At 43.3% G+C, this 21,657-nt stretch overlaps 1 protein-coding gene across 1 annotated transcript in view; it reads left to right on the forward strand.

Moving 5' to 3' along the window:
- Positions 1-549: 549 nt before the first annotated feature.
- Positions 550-21,657, forward strand: part of fto (FTO alpha-ketoglutarate dependent dioxygenase) — a 114,338-nt gene continuing 93,230 nt past the window's right edge. The window contains exon 1 of the mRNA XM_044030823.1: positions 550-783. Coding sequence (XP_043886758.1) covers positions 550-783 — 234 coding nt within the window. The remainder of the gene's footprint in view (positions 784-21,657) is intronic.

Consider the following 21,657-nt stretch of genomic DNA (forward strand, 5'->3'; position numbering starts at 1 on the left):
GGGTAATAATAATGGTACGTTTTGTGGGCTGTGATGTAAAACTGATTATATTTTTCCGTCTGTCTATCTATCTATCTATCTATCTATCTATCTATCTATCTATCTATCGATTCACCTAAATACCTACCTCCTAATAAAAAGTGAGCTTGTAGAAATAAAGCAAGCAAAATGGAATGCAGCCTTCCTTCATTTGATTATGTATACATCTGAGCTGTCAAAATCACTGCTGTGTAAAATGCCACTTATTTACAATCATAATAATAAATAATAATGGTACATTTTGTGGGCTGTGGTGTAAAATTGCTTATTTTTCTATCTATCTATCTATCTATCTATCTATCTATCTATCTATCTATCTATCTATCTATCCACCTTCCAGCACACACACACACACACACACTCATCTGGAGTGTGTGTACATAGATCTTTAAGTGGGCTGATGCTGCGCAGTGCATTATTCTGCGCGTGCCTCAGTTGCTTCCGCCTCTTGCACACGCCACGTTGGGATTTGTAGTTTTTATCTCCTCGTTTCTAACATCTCCTTAAAGAATGTATCCACCAACAGCGAACAAAACCGGCCAAGTCGGACACTGTCTCCCGAAACATGATAAAACGAGAGGCTGCCTTCGCCTGCGCCCTCTGCCAACATGCAAACGGAGAGCGGAGCCGCTCACTGCAGCACTACAACGCCCAGCGTCGCCGCCAGTGACAGCGAGGCAGTGTAAACACAACTCCAGGAACATGAAAAGATCGGGTGACAGTGAGGGGGAGAAGAGAAGAAAGGTATTGATAGCGTTTTTCTCCGTTCGGTCTGGCATATATCTACGCCTGGTGGCTGGCTTAATGTCTAACGCTCCTGATGTAATGCCGCTGGCTGCATTTCGAGGGCTAGAAAGCCGCTAATGTCAGCGAATACCTCACCTTGTCTGCTTCCTTTATTGTGTTTTCCATTTTTTTTCTCCCCAGTCTGACAATGAAGAATTACATTTACATTATTAAAACGGCGCTGCAGCACGTAAATACACTGCTGATAAGCTGTCGCTCGCTATAGAGCATGTAGGCAGCGTCCTACGTTATGTGGAATGACGATATGGAGTCAAGACTGAATGATATTTGTGAGAAAATGGCACAAACTGCTCTATTGATTGGTTTGTGGTCAATTTAGAAAGCGGCGCGGTCAATGCTAACTTGTTTGGCTAGTGTCACCCTACAGTAAAGAATAAACAGTGACTTCAATTGTGTAGTAGCATCAGAAAGGTTGAGTTACAACTGTAAAAAAAACCCCAAACCTTAACCCAGAGAAAGTTAGTGTACGGTGTAAGCTTACCTGCCACTTTATTAGGTACACAGGACATCCGCTAAAGTGTGAGGAGTAGCATTTTGTGTGCTGCTTCACCATGTTGAGTGTTGGTTGTAACAAGTTTTTTTTTTGAGTTAATGTTGCCTTTCTTCTTTTTTTTAACCAGTCAGGCCATTCTCATCCGACCTCTGACATCAACAAGGCATTTTAGCTCAGAGAACTGTTGCACAATGGATAGTTGAGAGCATTCTCTGTAAACTCTACAGATTGCTGTGCATGAAAATGCTAGTAGTTTAGCAGTTAGTGAAATACTCACAACATTGCCACGTTCATAGTCACTTAAATCTCTTTTCTGCGCAGCCCCTTTAGGGTCACAGTGGGAGAATAGAGCAAACTTATATACAGTAGCAATAGTTTTGTGTTCCCTTGCAAAACGTTTGCATTACCTTGGAATAACTTTTGTGTTCTTTCCCTCCCTGGTGCTCCCTGCAAGACCCCCCTGTTCTCCCAGTGGCTACTGATATCACATCCTTATCACAGTGATGCACATTTATTTGAATTCAAAATCAGAAGTTGTTATGTGTGTTTCATGCTTTCTGTTTTTTATTTTTGACATTTCTGCATTGTGATTTATCACATTGAATTGAAAAAAACGTCATTATACACGTTCAGAGTTACTTAAATCCCCTTTCTACGGAGGCCTCTTAGGGTCAGGGTGGGAAAATAGAGCAAACCTATATGTTCCCTTGCAGTAGTTTTGCATTCCCTTGCAATGACTTTTGTGTTCCCTGCAAAACCTTCCAGCTCTGGCTGGAGTAGAAGTGCTGAGTAAGTGCCGTGCACGGCCGGGCAGAGCCGTCTGGGGCACGGGGAGAGCCAGGGAGCTCCGGGGAGGGAAGGAAGCGCAAAAGTATTGTGAGCGAACATAACGGTACACTCTAAAAATGTCCCACCTCGACCATATTTGGGCTCCATACCTATCTTTCCCATCATGATGCCTGATTTTAACTTCAGTATGTCATCTTGACCATGTCTACATGCCTGAATCCATTGGATTGCTGCCATGTGACTAGCTGATTAGATATTTTTGTTGAACAGGGGTACCTAATAAAGTGGCTGGTGAGTGTATTTCATATTTGGCATGGTGCCAGTCCAGCAGTCTGCAGCTGCTTATTGTTTGACAGTTCATTCAGTAAATGATGATGCTCTGATGCACAGTGGAAATGACAAATTATGGGTTAATGACCTAGTTTCCATTAGAATCATTTGAATCATTAATTTATTTTTTTTCAAAAAAATCACCACATTGAATTGAATTGAGCAAATGGCTACATGGCCACAAAATGTAATGCCGGGTGCGGGTCACCACAAAAGAAGGATACAAAGGTGCAATTTGATGAAGTCTCATCTATTATTGTAGTAATTCTGGATTTGCTTCTTGCACAAAGTTGAGGAATGTTATAGTTTTTTTCTTCAGTTCTCCTCCAGTCTGCTGTTCGCACCATTTTTACAGTGCAGTAAAGGGAAAACACTTGAGTGACATTTCTGTCACATTGTTTTAAATGGCACCATTCATTTACTGTATCTGTTTCCATTGCACTTTGTTGCATTTACGTTTTATCAATATATAGATCAATAAAACTTTCCCACCTCCTCAATACGCAGTACCTGTATGTAATATTTCAAGATTTTTTTCAATGTTTTTAAAAATGCACATAAAAACAGGCTAATGGAAACCAACCCAATATCAAATTAAAGTGAGGTGTGTATATGATTGTATTTGTATGATGTGACCAGAGAAGACCGCGTTCATAACATGCGAGGACCGACTTGGTAGTGTGTGTGTGTGTGTGTACACTGGTGCGTTAAGCTGCTTTTCGTGCTGACTTGGGCTTAATCAGGCTTCCACATGCAGTCTAACCAAGACATTTGTTGAGATACTAAGAAAAAGGAAGGAAAGGGACTCAACTGTGCTTAAGGTCTGTTGAGCTGCATTTTGCCTATAGTCATAGTGTCTGTCTGTCTGTCTGTCTACCTCTCAGTCTGTTTCTCCTCTTATTCCCTGACTTGGATAGTGTCTGCTGTGGCACATGTGTTTGGATCATGTTAGACAGCAGTGAAACTATGTAGGACGCAGTTCCTCCTGTTTATGAAAGCAGCAATGGCGGCCAGATGAGTGGCTCAGAGAGGGAACTCATTCCAGCTGGCCCTCGGGCAGTCAGGCAGTGCTGCACAGACCTAATGGCTTAGCTTCCTTTCTCTGTAGATAAATAAAAGGATGAGCAGGAGCAATTGTAATTGCAAAATAGCAATATGACTGTAAAGCAGCCAAGGAATGAGCTGCATACATTTTGGCAGGTTTTATAGTGATACAGTTATTGTAAGAACTAATAACTTGGATATGATGGTTGTCTCATAGAGTAAGCAAGTATGTTTGCAGTGCTGCTCAAAGTGAGAAATGTGCCATGATGGGTCTTCTGCCATTCTGAGTTAGAGAATGCAAGCACCAACAGATTAGTGCCAGATGAATACACAATCTCCTGACAGAATGCCACTGCTGCCAGTCAGTCAAATATACAGACCGGTGGTATGCTATTGTCCATATACATATTTTAGAACAAGATTTGACCCAGGGATATATCCTCAGCACAGTGATGCACATTTATTTGGATTAACGATCCGAAATTCTTGTGCTCGTTTCATGCTTTCTGTATTCTCTGACATTTCTGCATTGTGCTTTTTTCTAAAGCTCGACATTTTCATGAGTTTCCTCCACATGGCTGTAGTCAACTCGCCTTGTACCCCATTGAATTGAAAACATTTCATTATGTTTTGTCAGTGTTGTCATCACAGGATGAATTTCCACTCATGTCTTAGAAAGTGTGAAAACAGCACTGACCCTGTCCCTTAACCCGGTGTTCTAATTCTGTCTTTGATTCAAGCTCGCCATTTGGACTGTGATGACAAGTATAAAGTGCTGTATCGAAACAGGAAGTGTGTGTGTATGAGCAGGAGGCTAAGTAATGATCACACAGGGTCACCAGATGTTTTGAGGTCCTGGGCTCAGCCCATCTCATTGCTTAGATCAGCCTCATTGGTTTGCTCTGGTTGTGTCACCTAGTGCAAGCTGTTTAGAGTATTTAATTTCTGAACACTCATTAAAATGGTTTGTGTTTCCCTTGGCAATTCTGTTAAATTAACAGCTAGCAAGGTAAAAGCTGATTATGTGGCCACACATCCAGACATGGTTAATCAATTCTCCCCCACAAAATGTTCGCTGGTGAATTAGTGTAAAGGAAACGATTTATGGTGACTAATGCCGACGTCCTGTCATGTCAGGCCTGGTGTTTTAGCAAGAGGGGGTGTCAGATTCAGCACATTCAGCAGCTTTGTGCTCTGACGGCCATCTTTTTCTCCCTCTTAACCCAAGCTACATGCTGCTTGCTCTATTAATGAGCCAATAATGGAGAAATAGTGTTGGGTACTGACATAAAACACGCTATGGATACCTTAGGCAGGGTAGCACCTAAGCTCCAGCAGAGCTAGATTTACACCTAGGCTCTGTGTAGAATGGTAGAAAGGGAAACACTGCATGGGGGCTCTCACAGTTTCATCAGACCCCCGCCAGTCGAGCTGTGGAAAAGCCAGGTCTCAGAAAAATACGGCTGTGGCAGATAATGATACCATTACACTAATGGAGCTGGCAAATGAAGGAGAACCCAGATGCCCTGCTTTATTACCGGAGGGGGTCATTTCCTCGCTGCATTCCTAATGGCCTGAGCACACAGTATTGATCAGGCTATCATGCTGCTAATCCTCAACAGAATTACTTATCGCAGGCTAGGTGTCGATCGGCTGCATGCCCTGCTCTGGCCTTGCCGCTGGGCAGTCGCTGCGTGGACAGCAGGGACCCACTGGGCCACTTATGCAGTCATGATTTAGGGCCAAGCAGGGATGGCGTCTGGGAGGTCTTCAGCAGTGGGCTGGCCAGTGCAATGTGTAAAAAAAGGAGGCAAATGAAGCTAACAGCTTTCATTTAATTAAGGAGCAGGCAATGATGTGGTTCTTCCCTCTTTATGGCCTCATTGGCCACTGTGGAGCAGGGAAAGCTGTTGGGTTGGGTGTTGTTCTCAGTAATTGTGCTGTGCTGTAAATAACGAATGGGAAACCCTCGCGCAATCAGTAGCAGCAGGATGCAAGATTTTCACCAGACCATTGAACTGATTTGATTACCTCCACATATACTGTAGCATTTAGCTCTACCTCATTCTTACTTCATGTTTTTTTTTTGTTTTTTTTTTATTCCACATGCAATTATGTTCATTAGGGCCTGTTTATAATTTAGAAAGACTACATTGAGAAGAGACATTTTGGTTCATATGTTTTCTAACTGGAACATTACTCCAATCATCATTACAAATGAATAAGAGGGTCAGCTAGCACAGATGACTTGGCTCAGGGCCTGTGACCTGTCATGTCCTTGGCCTCTTAACTGGGCCCTTGTGTGCATTAGCATTCTTAGGCTGTTGGAAACCTGGCATCCTAGCATCAACAGACCCTTTTGTCACCTCTGGCCTTAGCTAATCAAAGACTTTACCTTAAGGGCGACATTTAGTTGTTTTTGTTAGGGCCACTCCAGTAGCCATAAAGAAGTATTTATATATTTCCATTTGGAACAACCAGCAGTGGATATGGAAACTAGCTATTGATCCAGATATTTAGTCATTTCTTTCTGCGTGCACTATCAATATTGTGCTAACATCTGTCCACACGAGGGTTGACCTCAGCCATAGCCTCTGTTTTTCACTCCCATTGGAGTTCAATGATATACCATTCTGAAAAGTAAAATCAATGAATGAATATGAAGTTTTGGTGTGTAATATAGTGCAGGCCCAAGGCCCCAGGTCTTTCATTGATCTGCTATGTGTGCGTTAGAAGGGGCTGATTAGTCTGCTGCTGAGCTTTTCCTCTACATGTCTTTACCTTGTCTTGCCTATTTGATCTTTGGCTCATATATTTGGACTGAGGTGTTTATAGACTAGCATGGTTAGTCGAGCCTCTCTTACTCTATAAACCACTTCAGCTAGCACACAAAACATCTAATGTATTTATGTTGTAATTGGGTGCACAACTATCATAAGTTATGTGAAGCTTAGATAACACTAGAAAAGGATAGGATGAGATATGAGTTTCTTTATATTTGATGAGATGTTTACGAAGGGTCACACCGTGGGAAGTGGTTAGTGCTGTTGCCTGGTCGGAACAAGGGCTGTGTGGATTTTCTCTGGGTTCTCCCACAGTCCAAAAACATGCAGAGGTTAACTGGATACTTAAATTGCCCCGATGTGAGAGTGGGATTGGCACCAGCAGTCCCTCTACCCACATATGGAGCGGTTGACGATGAATGACACCTTAATTTGACCATAATCATCTGCAGTTAGTGTGATAGAGGAATGGACAGCTTAGATGCCATAGTAGAAGGAAAGGATTGATGTTGTGTGAGCGTCCTCAATTAATCTGTGATGTATTTTATTTATCCTATGTGTGGTGACTTAAAACATAAACAAGCTTTTCCTGCAATGAAATTGAGGTGCTCTTTATTACTCATGAGATGGCTCTTTGTTGATATTCTGTTGTAAGCCGCTGGGTTGATAAATGTGGCAAACTTTACATGTCATTCCCATTCTTTCTGCCTTTCTTTTTATAGCAGTCTGTATTGAATCCATGACAATTTTAATGTGCACAATGTCACATTTGGCTTACATCTGGATGGATATCAGCTTTTATGGCTCTGCTTGCTTTGTCTCGGGGTACATGGCTGAGATTACCTGCTGCAGACTTCCATATGTGGTTGGAGACCTGTGATCTCAATATACATTTAAAATGAATAACAGGGATAGTTTTTTTTGGTGTGCATGGGAGATTGGATGCCATTTTGAATCATACTGTAACCAAAAAGCTTGTGTGCAAATGTTTCCGCCAACCACCAGCTGGCATCTTCCTTAGCAGTTGGTGACTGTTTGACGTTCCTGTCGAATACAAATATGAAAAAGTTTGAATGTTTAACAAGCAAAAGAAGCATTCTGCAAATGAATCAACACTTTAGACCACACTACCTTGGTATATTGCTGTGCTTAGCATTAACCACATGGTTAGTGCTCTCCTTTGGGAGCAGTCAGGAGGATTGTCCAAACAGCCCTTGACAGCTTCTGTGTCTGACAGCTCTTGCCGAGTACCTCATATTAGTGTTGAGGCATTAGCCACAGATGTCAGCATATTCACAAACAAGGCCGAGACGTGGATCATGCAAACCGGTCGACCAGATCAGCCGTCAGATTCAATGAGATTACATCGAAAGTGACCTGCCCAAGTAGAGTTCATCTGTCATGCATGTGTCCTGTCACAGGAGAGACACAGAATAATCAGTTCAATCAATAGATGGTGGTGGCTCATTGGACTGGTGCTGAATAAACATGGGAATGACCCTCTCACCTCGCACACAGAGGCTAGAGCCTCCAGGGAGTTCATTAGCCAGTCTAGGCTATGATCTGGATGAGTCGTTATTTTCCATTTCTGTTTGTTTGGCATTCTAGCGCTGCATGTGTGTGTGTGTTTTATTTGCGTTGTCTGTAGGGTGTTGTGCAAGTTGACGGCTCTAAGTGTGAGGTGTGTGTCTTTGAATAGGGGTTGTGCGTGCAAGTGTACTGCTGAGACTGGTCTGCCAATGCTAGGAGAACTTAACACATGCAAGTGTTTATATGTTCAATAAGCTTGTTTGGCACCATGGATATTTAATAAATTTAAAATTACATAGGTAATATTGTTTCAGACTTCCTCTAAAGTGCAGATGTCAGTAATAATAATGCTAAACCCAGAATCCTTGCTGTCCTGGCTGTTACTAATTTTAGTAATTTAAGTGCAGTAACATGATTTCATCATGCAGACTAGAGCCACCTGCATAATACAGGACAGAGCCATCTTCATGCTGTTTATTGGTGAATTTATTTTCTTTTGTAATGACTCACCTTTCCAATAAAAGTGCCTACTGCTGCAGCGTTGCCCAACATGTGGTTTCAATTGGAAGTCCAAAACCCTTCATTCACAAAACCTGCGGGATATCAGGCTCACAAGGTGCTGTAAATAGTAACTGTTAATTTGTACATCATAAAATCTTTTCCATAAATGTGAGCAATGAAAACATAAATTACCTGGCCGTTGGCTTGGAGCTTTAAAAGCCTGAACATAGGAAGTACCTGCTTTTTCCTGAGCCAACTTTTAACTTTGCCATTTACAGAGCGAGGCATACATGCAGGTGCGCACACACACACACACACACACACACACACACACACACTCACTCACAAAATGAACTCAAACCACCTAATTTCAGCTTTTACTGTGTCTCAAACCTTTGAGAAGTGTCTGCTCACTTCAGGCAGTCTGTTCATGTCTCAGTGATTCTTCCTCTTCAGAGCCTTTGTGTGTTTTTTCTTCATCAGCCTAACTTTTCTGTGCATATGCGAAGGAGCCAACGACAGCTTGACTGGCATTCTGTCAGACAGGTGATGCCTTTCCAATGGTGGAGCATCAGCCCTTTACTGAGAGAGAGAGATAGTGTGTGTGTGTGTGTGTGTGTGTGTGTTTTGATCTAGGTGTCTGTAGAAAAGTGGGGGTATTGTCAGGATGTGACTGGCACACTTTGCATGTTCTTCTCAAGACAGGTGCTCCTGGGTGAGCACTGGTGCATGACAGTTGCCTTTCATTGCTGTCTTCTCCACACTTAACCCCTGACCAGCCCTCCCTTCCTCGTCTTCGTCTTTCTCCTCCCTCCCTCCGTCCTGCACATCTGACCTCTTCTCACAGCACTTCCCTCGGCCATCCTGAGTGATGGGCTACGAAGGCCGGTGGGGCGAGTTGTGCTTAGTCTGTGGTGGTGGTGCGGTGCGGCAGGCTTGTCACAAGCTGAACACTGTCAGGCCATGGAAACTCGGCTATCCAGTCAAAACTGCACACGCACTCAGAACCCCCACCCCCGCCACCCACACACCCACATCACTTTTTGTTCAACAGTCCGTAATTCCATCCGCTGCCTCTGTCAAGCACCTGATCACACGTGCATACAGAAAGGAGCCCCTTGGCTGAATCCCATCTTCTTTTTTTCCTATCATAATGTAGGCAGATTTCCCCCCCTCTGCCTGTTTCTTCAACTCTGTTTATTCAGATGAGCTTGACTGCGGGGCAGTGGGTCACATCCACTTGCCTTGCTAAAACGCTCCTGAATTGAGGGTTGTCTCCAGTGAGATGGAGAGAGAGAAGAAACACAAGGAGGGGCGAGAAAAGGCTGCCAAGTAGTCATGTCAGGGCTGTTTTCAGGGCTGCTTGTGTGTGTGCGTGCCATGGCAGGGGTAGGGGTTAGGGAGTTTGAGGGTTCACTTGTCAACCCCTGTGTCATGCTTGCTCTGGCCCTGTTATGTAGAGGGCATCCACTGTCATTTGTTGCAGGACTGTATGAAGTGGAGTGAGCCACAGAAGCATAAAATGCAGTCAGCAGACAGTGTGAGCACTCAGATGCCTTCCAGTACCACACGTTCAAGTACGTTAACTAGTCCCTCAAATGCCTTTGTCGTATATGTTGTTTTATTTTAGAGATAGCTGTCCATGTTAGTATTTTAGTCTCTATCGTGACTCTTTGCAATAAAGACAGACACTGATCTTTACAGCACATACTAAGTTTCTCCTTTTCTTTGTGCTTCACTCCATTTAGTGAAGTAGGTGGATTTAAGTCACAACTTTGGGGAGAGATGCATCAGGCATTGGCAGGCAAGCTGTCATCAAGGTTTTTTTTGTCTTATAGTCATGCTGTACCTCCAGGTTTTTGAAGTTTATCCTACAGTGTGCATGTGTTTGTGTCTGTTTGTCATAGTGGGTTTAAGTGTTTGCCTCATCTGACATGCATCTTCCACATTCTCCCAACTATAGAAAAGCGGCTATAGCTAAGACTCCTTAAAGACTCTGTGTTGGAGTGTCACTGGAGACATTCGCACAGCACACACATGACTTTAATCCAACAACAGCCTGTCTTCTATATTGCATACCCCGCTATCTAGCTAGTGGACTCCTTCCCCATAACCATTGTCATACATAGGGGGCATTATCACTTTGTAGATGGACTCTTGTAAATGTGTTGACAGGCTAGTGTCTCAACTGACTGACAGCACACAGGGATTGGGCTAATCTGAGTGACTGATTTGAGGCGTGCAGCGGCTCGGCTGTCCCCATAACTCCAGAGAAATAGACAGTTTCAGCAGAGTTATCTGTGTTTGTAAGTCCTTCTGCTGTGCTGGGATGACAATAGGGATTAGTGCCTAGGTTCTTTAAACTATTTTTTTTATTTTATTTTTGGCAGGGTGGAAGGGGGGTCTCTTATCGGAGTCTCGGCAGGATGCTGCCGCAGCCAGTTTTCCTTGACTGTCAATTAAAGAGGGGATCATTAACTTCAAGGGTATAAATGTTCTAACACTTGTATTACGTTGGGAAGCTAAGTCGCTGACAGATGTTCCAACTTTAATTCTCCATTTGTTTTTTTGTCCTTTAATTAATTTATGTATCACTATTTGGGCTTTAAATATTTTCCCCCCTGTCTGCTCTTTGTTAGCCTGTAATCTCAGTTACCATGGTAGTCGCAAAGACGATTGGGCCTTGTCACTCGCTTGTGTTTCTTATGAGGTTCACTTGGCTAATGTATTCAATATCAGCCCAGCTGAGAGGTAAACAGTATCTTATGTTGCGTGTGTTCCTGCACTGCCTCGATGCAGCCTGGAGGCGTTGAGCAGGAGGAGAACAGCGTGTCTGCCACTAGTTCCTCCACTGAAGTCCTGCTATTCTAGAGAAATCAACTTCTTAGAATGGTTCTTGATAAAAAAACAAAATGAACACAGCTTGTTCCAGTGTACATGTGTGGATTTTTCGGGGGTAAACAAAAGTAGAGCACTACTTTGGGGTTTTGTTTTAGAAGCTTTGTTGGCGGTTGTGAAGCCTGAACATGACAACTGTGGTTGAGATTTTCCAGCATCGAGCTGCGATGGGATGCAGTCAGGTGCACACTGTAGGTAGCCACATCGAGGAAGAAAGAAAAGTGGTGAAGGGGAGTCGTTCTGGGGAGTGGGAGAGAGATAGGCGACAGAGACTGCTAATGGGCAAACTCTCTTCATCCACCGCTACTGCCATCACCAGCACCACCGCCACCCTGTTCTCTCATGACAGCTCTTTTCCTTTGTTCTCCAGCTCGGCCCACTCTCTGCCGGGGAAGTTTGACAAGTTTTTGCGCACTGATCAAACGCTGTGGTGACACCTGATTAGGATACAGCGCGTGTTTACAGCCGTGCATGGCGAGGACCCCCCTTTCGCAGACAACAAGGGACACTTCACCTTGACTAATTAAATTTGCACCTGCAATGCCAGCTGTGACAGCCACTAGAGGGCTGCATTTATTTATGTCACTCCATACATACGTCCTGTGACGTTCATCGAGGCTGAGTTTGCAGCAGTTTCTCTGTTTACCCACACTGTGGGTTTCTACAATAGCTGTGTTTATTGTCTTTCTATCTGCCATGATGTTGCCGGGGTTTGTCTTCTACCATGGAGACAGGTGATTGTGATTGTTGAAGTAGTGGGGCCACTGGGCACTGTTGTGCAGCAGGGATGGGAAGAAGATGGACATGCACAATTACTCAATCTTCTCACATACCACGGTGTGAGGACCTGTGACTCTTTGAGGGCCGATTCTGATTGATAAGTTAAGACATATTTTTATTTGTCACCATTCAAATGTCAAATTCACTTTCAAATCTCACGCTTGAATAGCAGATTGGCCTTGTTATGACATTTAGATGAACATTTTTGAAAAAAAAAAAAGAAGATTAATTAATTTGATGAAGTATAATGGTTTGTCTAATTTTGTTAGGGTCAGTTGTGTGTGCTAACTAAAACAAATTAAATTCTGTATTACCCCTTGTGAATCAGAAGGGGCTCTTGTTTAAATAATGTGATTTGTGTGTTCCTCTGTCAAGTGCGTGTGTTTGTGTGTGTGTGTGTGTGTGTGTGTGTGTGTGTGTATGAATTTAATCATCCATACATGTGCGCTTGTACATGCTCTGCCTCTCAGTGTGCACGTGTGTGTATCTATCTAAATCAGTGCTGAGAGTGTAAAAGGCCACAGCTGAAGTGTGCAGGACATCAGTCACCCAGTAGCAGAAGACAGGGCCTGGTAATTTGTGCTCCCCCTTCCTCCCGTCTCTCTGTTGGTCTTCCAACACACCCCGTGTCCCCCACCATCCTGCCTCCCCAGCCTCAAATTGACCAGGCTCGACTGCTGGTCATGCTGTATTACATGGGTTAGATGAAGTAATTATTTCTAGGCCACTGACTACAAGAAAGATTAATAGTTTTTGAAACAGCCATAATGGAGGGCTGACCTGCCGTGACATGAGCATTATTTCAAGCTCACCTCAACTCTCATCCCTCTCACCTCTGGGCACTGGCAGAGGGTGATTTATACCTGGGCAAATGAGGGGAGGGGACCTAGGAGCCCAGGGCCACCAGCCTTCCAGTGCAGTGTTCTATGCTTACTCCCACAGCTGAACAGACAGTGGGGTCACTTGAGGAAGGCTGATGGCATGTTTGCTTGATTGGGTTTTTGAAAAAAAAAAAAAAAGATGGTAAAGTAATTATGATCAGCATCATTTTTGAAAGTCATTATTCTGTTGTTAAAGTGGGACTTAAGACGTGAATGTTTTAGACAGTACTTGGGATGGGATTTCTGTTCCCTGTCAATGGAAGAATAGAACAATATGCATCTGACTCTGGATCCTTCTGTCATGGGTCACTTCATCTGTTCACCCCTCTTCCCCTGATGCTGTGGCACCTTAAGGAGCAGACTAGCAAGGAAGTTGTCACTAGGTGGCACTTGGACATCATGTTATCAGATCCTTTCTCCCCTTTACCCCACCAACAGCCTCTTCCCCTCCCTCACTTATTCCCCCCTTTTTTTTTTTGCTTCCCTCAGTTCCTCCCTCTCTTCTGTGCTAAGTACACCTCAGATGTCAGGGTGTTTTATTTTTATTGGATGAGGGCAGTGTGTAATGCATTCACCTCCGTTCCTGCCAGCTGTTAAATGCCCCAGAACATGGTCTGGCCAGGCTCCGCCCCGTTAACCCCTCTGATTGGCTGTAATAATTAGCAGAAGTGAACAGTAACTGTGGCACCTTGTGAGGGTTTGGGACAGCTTGCAACTCCCTGATACGTACGTGACAGACTGGTTGGTCTTGCCCAGGTTTAAGAGACTTGGCTGTGGCCACTTCCCTCCTGACTCCAGTGCATGTGTGTATGCTGAGCTTTAATATTAACCCTTAACTTAAACACATGCATGCGGTGTGGCGCCACCAATTACATTTTCAAATGGCTGGGTTTGTAAACCTCGAGGATGTTAATCTGTCACCATTCAAGCTACTGGAATGAGTGAAAAGAGGATTAAGCTATTCAATCCCTGGTAGAATATTTTCCTTTGTTCAGAATGAGTGAAGGAAAAATAAATAAAGAAATGAGGTGGCTTCTCAAGCAAGACAAGTGCCGTCTGCTTTACTTCAGGATTTTGCTAATGCCATTACAGCAGCTGTATCTGTGCTAGGCTTCCAGGAATACAGGAAGACAGTCATGTAAACAGCCACAAATAATATTCAGCCCCTAATTCAATATTAATCTGAGGCCACATCATGATAACCGTTTATTTGGGTCAAAGACTACATGACTGAGAATTGAACCTGTCCTATTATGTTCAGTACACATCTGTTTTGCACCATATGTTTTTCTGATGGCTTAGGTGTTAGCTCTGGCTTGTATGTGTATATGTATATATATATAGTATGTATATATATATATATATATATATATACCAAAAAATTCAAGATACTGTCCTAATTGTCTGCAGAAAAATACATGACCTCAGCTGATTGTAGATCAGTAAAACTCGTCTTTTTGTATGATATGCATTTTGTCAAGTATCAAATCATATGTTTAGCATAAGGTTATAATATACCATGATAATTGTCATCGCTGTCAGCCTATCGGCATAGTTTCCCTGTCGTAGCCCATCATTTACCCTTGACTCCCAACCCCTCGGGTCGGATTGCAAATCATCTTTATCCAAGATGAAGCACCAGACTCTGTAGTGTCAGTGTAAGATGAACTAATATGGAACCGAAAGGACACAGAGCTGGGAAATCATCGTCATTTGTAGAGGTTGCTTGTCACATGATGGGTTTGATCAGCTGGTGCTGCAATACACAGAGCTGGGTCTTTGCACTGTCTAACAGTGGTACTGGATTAGAGACACAAGCCACTTCTACTGTGATCAGTCACTCACACACAGAGACATGCGGCAGGACTGAAATCCTCCTCGCAGACTTCATCAACATCATGTACAGACTTCTTGCTCAAGCCTACTGTATGGAAATGAGGGCCATCGCGAAATGCCAGTTTTCTTTTTTTAAGCCAACTCTAAGCTTTAACAGATATATCATAGCTGCAGTGCTGCTTTAAACACAGCACCAGCGTATAGGTCCACGACTGCCTAATCTGCCTGAATGCCACTCATCTGTGACATGTTGAAACAGCGACAGAGGTTCTAGCTCTACATCCTTCAGACACATGTGGAAGGCTAAGTGCTATTGAATTGTTTACTGTCACAAATCAGAAACATTTCAATGACCAGGTGTGACCACAGGACAGCAACACACCCACCCATCCGTCCACCTGCTGTACTCTGAGGGATGTGTTGTGTGCAGGGCCCACAAGAGTGTAAAGGCAGCCTCTAGTGCTGGGGATTTTAAATGCGCCACCTGCTAATCGATCTCTTCAGCCCTGCTGAGTGAGCCACGATTGGGCTACAGAGACAAAGAGTGGGACGAAAAGAAAGAATGATGCAGTGGGACAGGAAGTGGGTGTAATGCATAATTCGGTGGACTCAGTCCTCTTGTCCTCAGGCCTGTCCTTGACACTGCCTGTGGGACAGTCCTGGAGGATGCCTCTTGTCCTCCCTGTGAGTCCAGCATCTAGCCCCTGCAGCTACCCTGCCCTCCCCCTGGGCCATGCTGCACTTTGCACAGCCGTATTGATTTTTTTTTCGGAGGGACAGGAAAAGTGTGGCGTGGGTGGTGAGAGTGAATGAGGGATGGGGAAGTGGAGAATCGAGGGAGCTTTCTAAAGCACTGACTTCTCCTTGACTGCTCCTCGAGACACAGCAACCTTGTTAGAACAACTCAGTGGCCCAAGTGCCCTGCTGAAAACTGCTAATAACAGTCTTTCAATCAATGTTCTCCTTCTCTCTTCTCCTTCCTCCCTCCATCTCTTTCCTGTCTTCATTTTCTCACTCTTTCCCCTCACTGAACCAGACCCCGCCTGAATACCAAGGGACCGTGTCTGCATTTAAACTGGCCATTCCACATGGAAAACAGCTGACCTCATGAAAGCATGTTGTAATTTGATGGAGAAAAAGCTTTTCTCCATCGACATCATTTTAATGGATACATTATAGCCTGGCCGCAAACTAACAAGTAGGGAACAATGGCTTTCGGCCCGTGAATGTTGCTGGTGGTGGAGTTCATAGACACTGGACACTGTGTCTTGTGACGACAAGGCTACTTGTTTCAATCCTGCACTTAGCGTAAAGCTCCAGAAACTCCTGAACTAAATTGCTGTGTGTTAAATTGTGTAGGTATGCGAGTGTGAAACAGCTAGTATGTTTCTGCTCAACAGTGTGCTCCGCCAGTCTTTCCCGGATAAATAAAAAAGGTTATGTAAGGTATACATCGTCAGATCGCTGTAAACGCACGTCCTCTCTTTCTCTTTTCCCCCCCCTCTCTCTTCTTCTCTCCAGATTTGACATTTGCTAAAGGTCACCGAAACATATTTCCGTTCCCCCTTTAAGGTGTAGATAAGTGTAAAATAGAAGTTGACGCCACAGACACATTGAAAAGCACTTAAACTGAGTGGCCGTGTGCCAACCTGTCTGTGTTTGGCTTTGTGCATTTGTAAATACTCTTGAAGGATTGATCTGGAAACCTGGATCTCTCTGTAAGCCTGTCAGGTGCAGTGAGAGAGATACAGAGTTAGAAAAACAGATGAGGTCCGATACCGCCCCCCCTACATCTCTTCCCCTCTCACATGCTCACATACTCTCTTCCTGACAGAATTACATGTACCCTGGGATGACTGGAAGAGGAGCTTTAAGTAAGTATGTGTGAGAGAAAGTGTACACATGGCACACAAAGAGAGACAAGGACAGGCCTTTTGATGTTAAGTTAAACTGTTGCAGCAGCTGCGAATTAGTTTACATTATCTTGCATATGAGACTTTTTTTTTTTGGTTTTTTTAAACGTGACTCGACCCCAATCAACATGGTCGCCTTGTAAGTTTATGTGTGAATCCAATTAATGACTGGCAGTGCTCCCCCACAGCTGTGGTAATGTGTGTAGATTGGTGTTATGAGCAGGGCGTGAAAGGTCTGCCCAGCACCAGCTCTTTAAATGACTGGCCTCTTGTTCTGGTAGATGGATGGAAATCTTGTGATATTAATGATCACTCCCCCCCCGCCCCCCATCGACCTGTCACTGTGTGAAATGAACAAAGCAGCCTTCAGCCTCCAACAACAGCTAACGGGGCCCGAGCTGGCCTGTCTGCCATTTGTCATCACTCACCCCACCTGTGGACCCCCTCTGAACACATGCTGAGCGTGTCTGTCGATATATACACAATGTTCACTTCAGTGATTTGAAAAATATGTGCTTGTTAATGGACTATCATTCATCCTCAGTTATTTCTGGACAGGTTTCTTTCCATGTTGCTAGCATTTTTGAATGAACACCAAAACAAGCAAGTGTGTTTGCAGGAGCTTAAATAAGATAAGACAAGTAATGGACTGCTTTAAATCAAACATGATTCAGAAATGTAGGCTTGACCTACATGTCAAGCTGAATCTGTTAATACATCTCAGGATAATAGAGATTATCCAGAGAAAAAAGTACCAATGAGGGCTTCATGGGCGCTAAAACAATAACAATAGTTGTCATAATAGAATCTTCTAGCATTATAAGAAAAGTTCTCTATATAATGCTTATGCATTGTGGTAGCACACTTTGAGACATGTAATTGCTTTGAATGGATTACCTCAGATGTTGCTTTGTGCCCATTAAGAAATGTTAATTATATTCTCTTAACTTTCACCCAGAAGCAAAAATCACTCTTTATTTATGTACAATAATTCATGTATTTTATATTTATATTTATGTTGACAAGCCATCCATGGTGTTTGAATGGATCTTGCTTCATCTTGCTTCGTATCTTGCACGATTTATAAATGTAGGTTTGAAACCTGTTTCTTATGTCAACCGAAATGCAGCTGAATGAATGTCACTGTTCCGGGTGTTTCTTCTACAGCCTCTGTCTCTCACAGTCCAATTCATATTCATGGAATGGTCCTGAGCGAGAGTGTGGTAGATGCAGGCTTACACATTACCTACGGTGCTGCTCTGAGGTCAAGTCCCACGCAATTCCGTGAACCATTTACGAGTCTGGTCAGTTAGCCATCACCCTGAGTCACAGCGTCTCGCTGGTATAAATGAATGCAACAAGTGGCTGTAAGCAACATGTCAGAATTGAAAAATGGTTAATATTTTGCCTGAAATGTTAGTTTTTCAGTGTGGCTTGCATGCAATGAGGTGGCATAATTAGTAAAAACTGCGACTGGAGCTGCTGTTTTTTCTCTTTTTCTATTAGGTAGAGTGGACTTATTTTTGGCGTGTGTTCTATAAAAACCTGAACCACTCCCTGCATGTGTGTATCCGTATAGGTATTTGTGTAATATGGCACCTAGGTGCTGTGTTTTGTCACTGTAGTTCAAGTAAATGACATACTCTGAAGATGAGGTCGATTTTGACCTTTGAAGAACCTAGCTTCAGGTTTTGGGCAGTGGAAGTGGATGATTTCTTCTTTTTAATTGCTCTTGTGTGATGTTTTCATTCATGTTTAAAACTGAATGCAAGGGTATTCTACCTGTTTATGCACCATGGATTCAAACAGAATTGTTCTGGTGGAGTGGGCACTCCCTGTTCCTCTCAACACCCTCTGTCGCTTCGCACAAACTCTCTACATTCTGCGATCCGCCGCCAAATGGAGCAGGGCGGAAGCGCCTTTGATGTACATGGGTAGTCTGTCTGTTTGAGCCCGGCGTTTTACAGCCGCCTTGTCAAAATTGTTGATTCACCATCACTTTTGCAGACGTAGAGCAGTTCTGAAATGGGTGTCACACAAGTACCAATGGTTTGCTGTTTAAACACGGAGCTCTGTTGCACGGCTGTCTCTCATTACAGCTGCGTTGACCTGTTTGAGATGCAAGACTTTCTGTCTGTCTGCACTCTGAGGCACCTGTATTAATAGAAGAACTCGCGTCCTCTCGCTGGAGCACTTGAACAAAATATGGCGTACGTCTTGTCTTACATTGTTGACAAAGACGAACATATTGATATCACATGGGTAAGAGTAAGAACACTAAAGAAGAGATGAAAGACCAGAAGTATGCTGTATGCTGAGAACATGAGCTCTTCTTTATGGGGTGACAACTTTACCGGCTAGTCCTCTTCAAGGTTTACTCTACATTATAGCTTTTATCAGCTGTTATGATGCATTAGCCAAATCTGGACAAGTCCACTGGGATTCATGTGTCCATTTTCATCACTCGTACCATGTGCAGCATTTTCTACGGCAGAGCCAAGTTAGGCAGAAAGAGCATTTTATCCCCACAGCAGCAAAGTTATCTGGCTCTTTTGAGCTATTGATGCTTAGCGCTGGACATTAATCTACTCTACTACTACTACTACTATGAAAAAAAAAAAGCTTTGAAGAAAGTGTCCATTCAAGTGTCACAGATGGGAAAGAAATTAAATTAATTAATACATTCTACACAGTTCGCTATCTGTTCTAGTCCAAGATCAAAGCAAACCAATTGAGCTTATTATACCTAATATGTTTTCCTGTGATAAACAGTCTGGCTAAGGGAGTAATCCCATCAAGGAAGAGAGAGAGATTAAAAAAAAGAGGAAGCATCAGATATATCACTCAGCGCAGATGGTTGGCAAGGCTACCGTGAAATATCAGCATTATTATGGGATTGGTAATCTCGTTTCTTGGGCCTGAGTGGAAAGGCAGACCTTTTTTTTTTTTTTTTGCACCTCATGGTTTTTCTTCTAGAATCAGGCACAGACACGGAGACAGACACGGCGGTCCTCTGATACTGAGAGTCCATCTGCTTCAGAGGGCTCAGGTAACTTCTTGTCTGTCTTTTTTTCTGTGGAATTTCTGAGTAGCTTGATGTATTTGACAAGTGTGTGACAGCCCTGGATGTGTGCATTTGGGGTTGAGGCATCATGCTCACTACCCCGGCTGTGTGTTTTTTAGGAAAGGTGTGTGTCTGTGTGTGTATGTCTGGCAGCCTCACACAAACACACACACACACACACAGTTACACTCCCACACACTCCATTCAGTATTGTGCTTGTGTTTAAAGTAGTGCCATGCACTTTCTGAATAAAGCAGACTGTAATGATCTCTTATTTACTGCATGTGCACACTGCTACAGTAGATGGGTGCCAGGATACAGACTCACAGCAGCTCACAGATAAACACACACACACACACAGATGCATGCACATACAACCGCAGCCCAGAGCCTCACCTTGATATCTTGAGCTTCTGTCATAAGTTAGAATTTGACACCAATGAATGTGTGTCAGGTTGTCAATTTTCTCCAACTGCCTTTGAATGCAGTCTGGTCATGAATAGTGCATGTTGTTTTGTTTTTTAGAGTCCAACTGTCTGTAAGTCTATTTTTTGGTTTCAGAATAACTCAAAAGGCCTGTACACTCATGTGCATCTTTTAAGAGAACTTTCGGCAGGTGTTGTGTTGTTTAGCCTTAGGTAAAGATTCAGCCCTGAAGGTAAATCCACCAAACTGCCTCAGATGTGATACCCTCCCATTTCTCTTGCCTCCTTTATTTGGATCGGTTTTGGTCTGTCCTGTCTTTAATGCACATACTTTCACCACTTGCCCTCGTTTTGATCCAGCCCCCTTTTGAGTCAGGACACACATCTTTATATACCTGCATGTCTGTGCTATTAAGCAGACGTATTATTTCAACCTAAAACGTAGGACATATTTTAGCAGCTGCTTTCCATAAACCCTGTGGTGTGCCACATGAGGTCTGCGGCGTTATTAGGGCAGAAGAAATGTGAGATATTTGTTGTAAATGTCTTCGAAATATACACAGTACTGGTTCCGCTTCAACTGTCCCATCCACCAGGCAGTAAATCCACAGGCCATTGTCCAAGACAGATGTAAAAAGACAGTGGCATGTTAGTGACATTCATTTCTCCTTCTTCAGGTTCTGAGAGACCATGAAGAGGTTTTGTGTGTGTTTGCATGTGTGTGATCATGCACTTCCATTCATGAAAGCACATCCATGAGGGAAGAAGGGGGCAATGTGGGGGAACAGGTGTGAAATTTATTTGAGAATACAGGTTTTATACCCGTTGCCATTGGGATTTACAGGTAAGAGTGGAATGTGGCCCAGTGAAAGGCAGAGTTTTATTGGAGAAGCTCTGTATGGATGTATATAATGTTTATACAGTCGTGAGGATCCCCACAGCAGCCATCACAAAAATCATAAAACTGTTGTGAAAAGCCACTCGTTACCAGGTTTATATGATATCAAGGTCACTTTTTCAGAATGTTTAGATTTATAGAAGCCAGGAATGTTGTTTTTGTTATTATTGCAGTTTCTTGTAGTCATTTCGGGCTATTATTGTTCACATTACACTACTGCTGGGACTGTTTGCAGTTCCTTAATAACATGTTTGACGCAAGTTGTTTTCAGGTCTGCAAATGCTGCTGCCTTTCCCTCCAACTTTGTGTTTTCATTACCCTGATTGAAGTGCCAAAGCGTAAGAAGCATTAGAACCTGACTGTGGAAAATAACAAGTCCTGTAATGGATAATGTTTTGTGCAGACGGCAACATTTTAATGTATTAACATATGTAGGCTAAAGTGAGTTGAGGCCTTGGCAAAAACCTTGGAATTTTGTGGTTTTTACACCTCAGCACTTACGTTTTAGAAGGAGAAGGTTGTAAGTTTTTCTTTGTAATTTGTACCTCACGCCAAGTCCTTCCTCAGGATTCTATTAGGTCACTGTCAGTGTTAGTATGTAGAAAAAAAAACACAGGGTAGATAAATGCAGTAAATTACAACTGCT

The sequence above is a fragment of the Solea senegalensis genome, linkage group LG7, assembly GCF_019176455.1.
Source record: "Solea senegalensis isolate Sse05_10M linkage group LG7, IFAPA_SoseM_1, whole genome shotgun sequence".
Classification (NCBI taxonomy): Eukaryota; Metazoa; Chordata; class Actinopteri; order Pleuronectiformes; family Soleidae; genus Solea; species Solea senegalensis.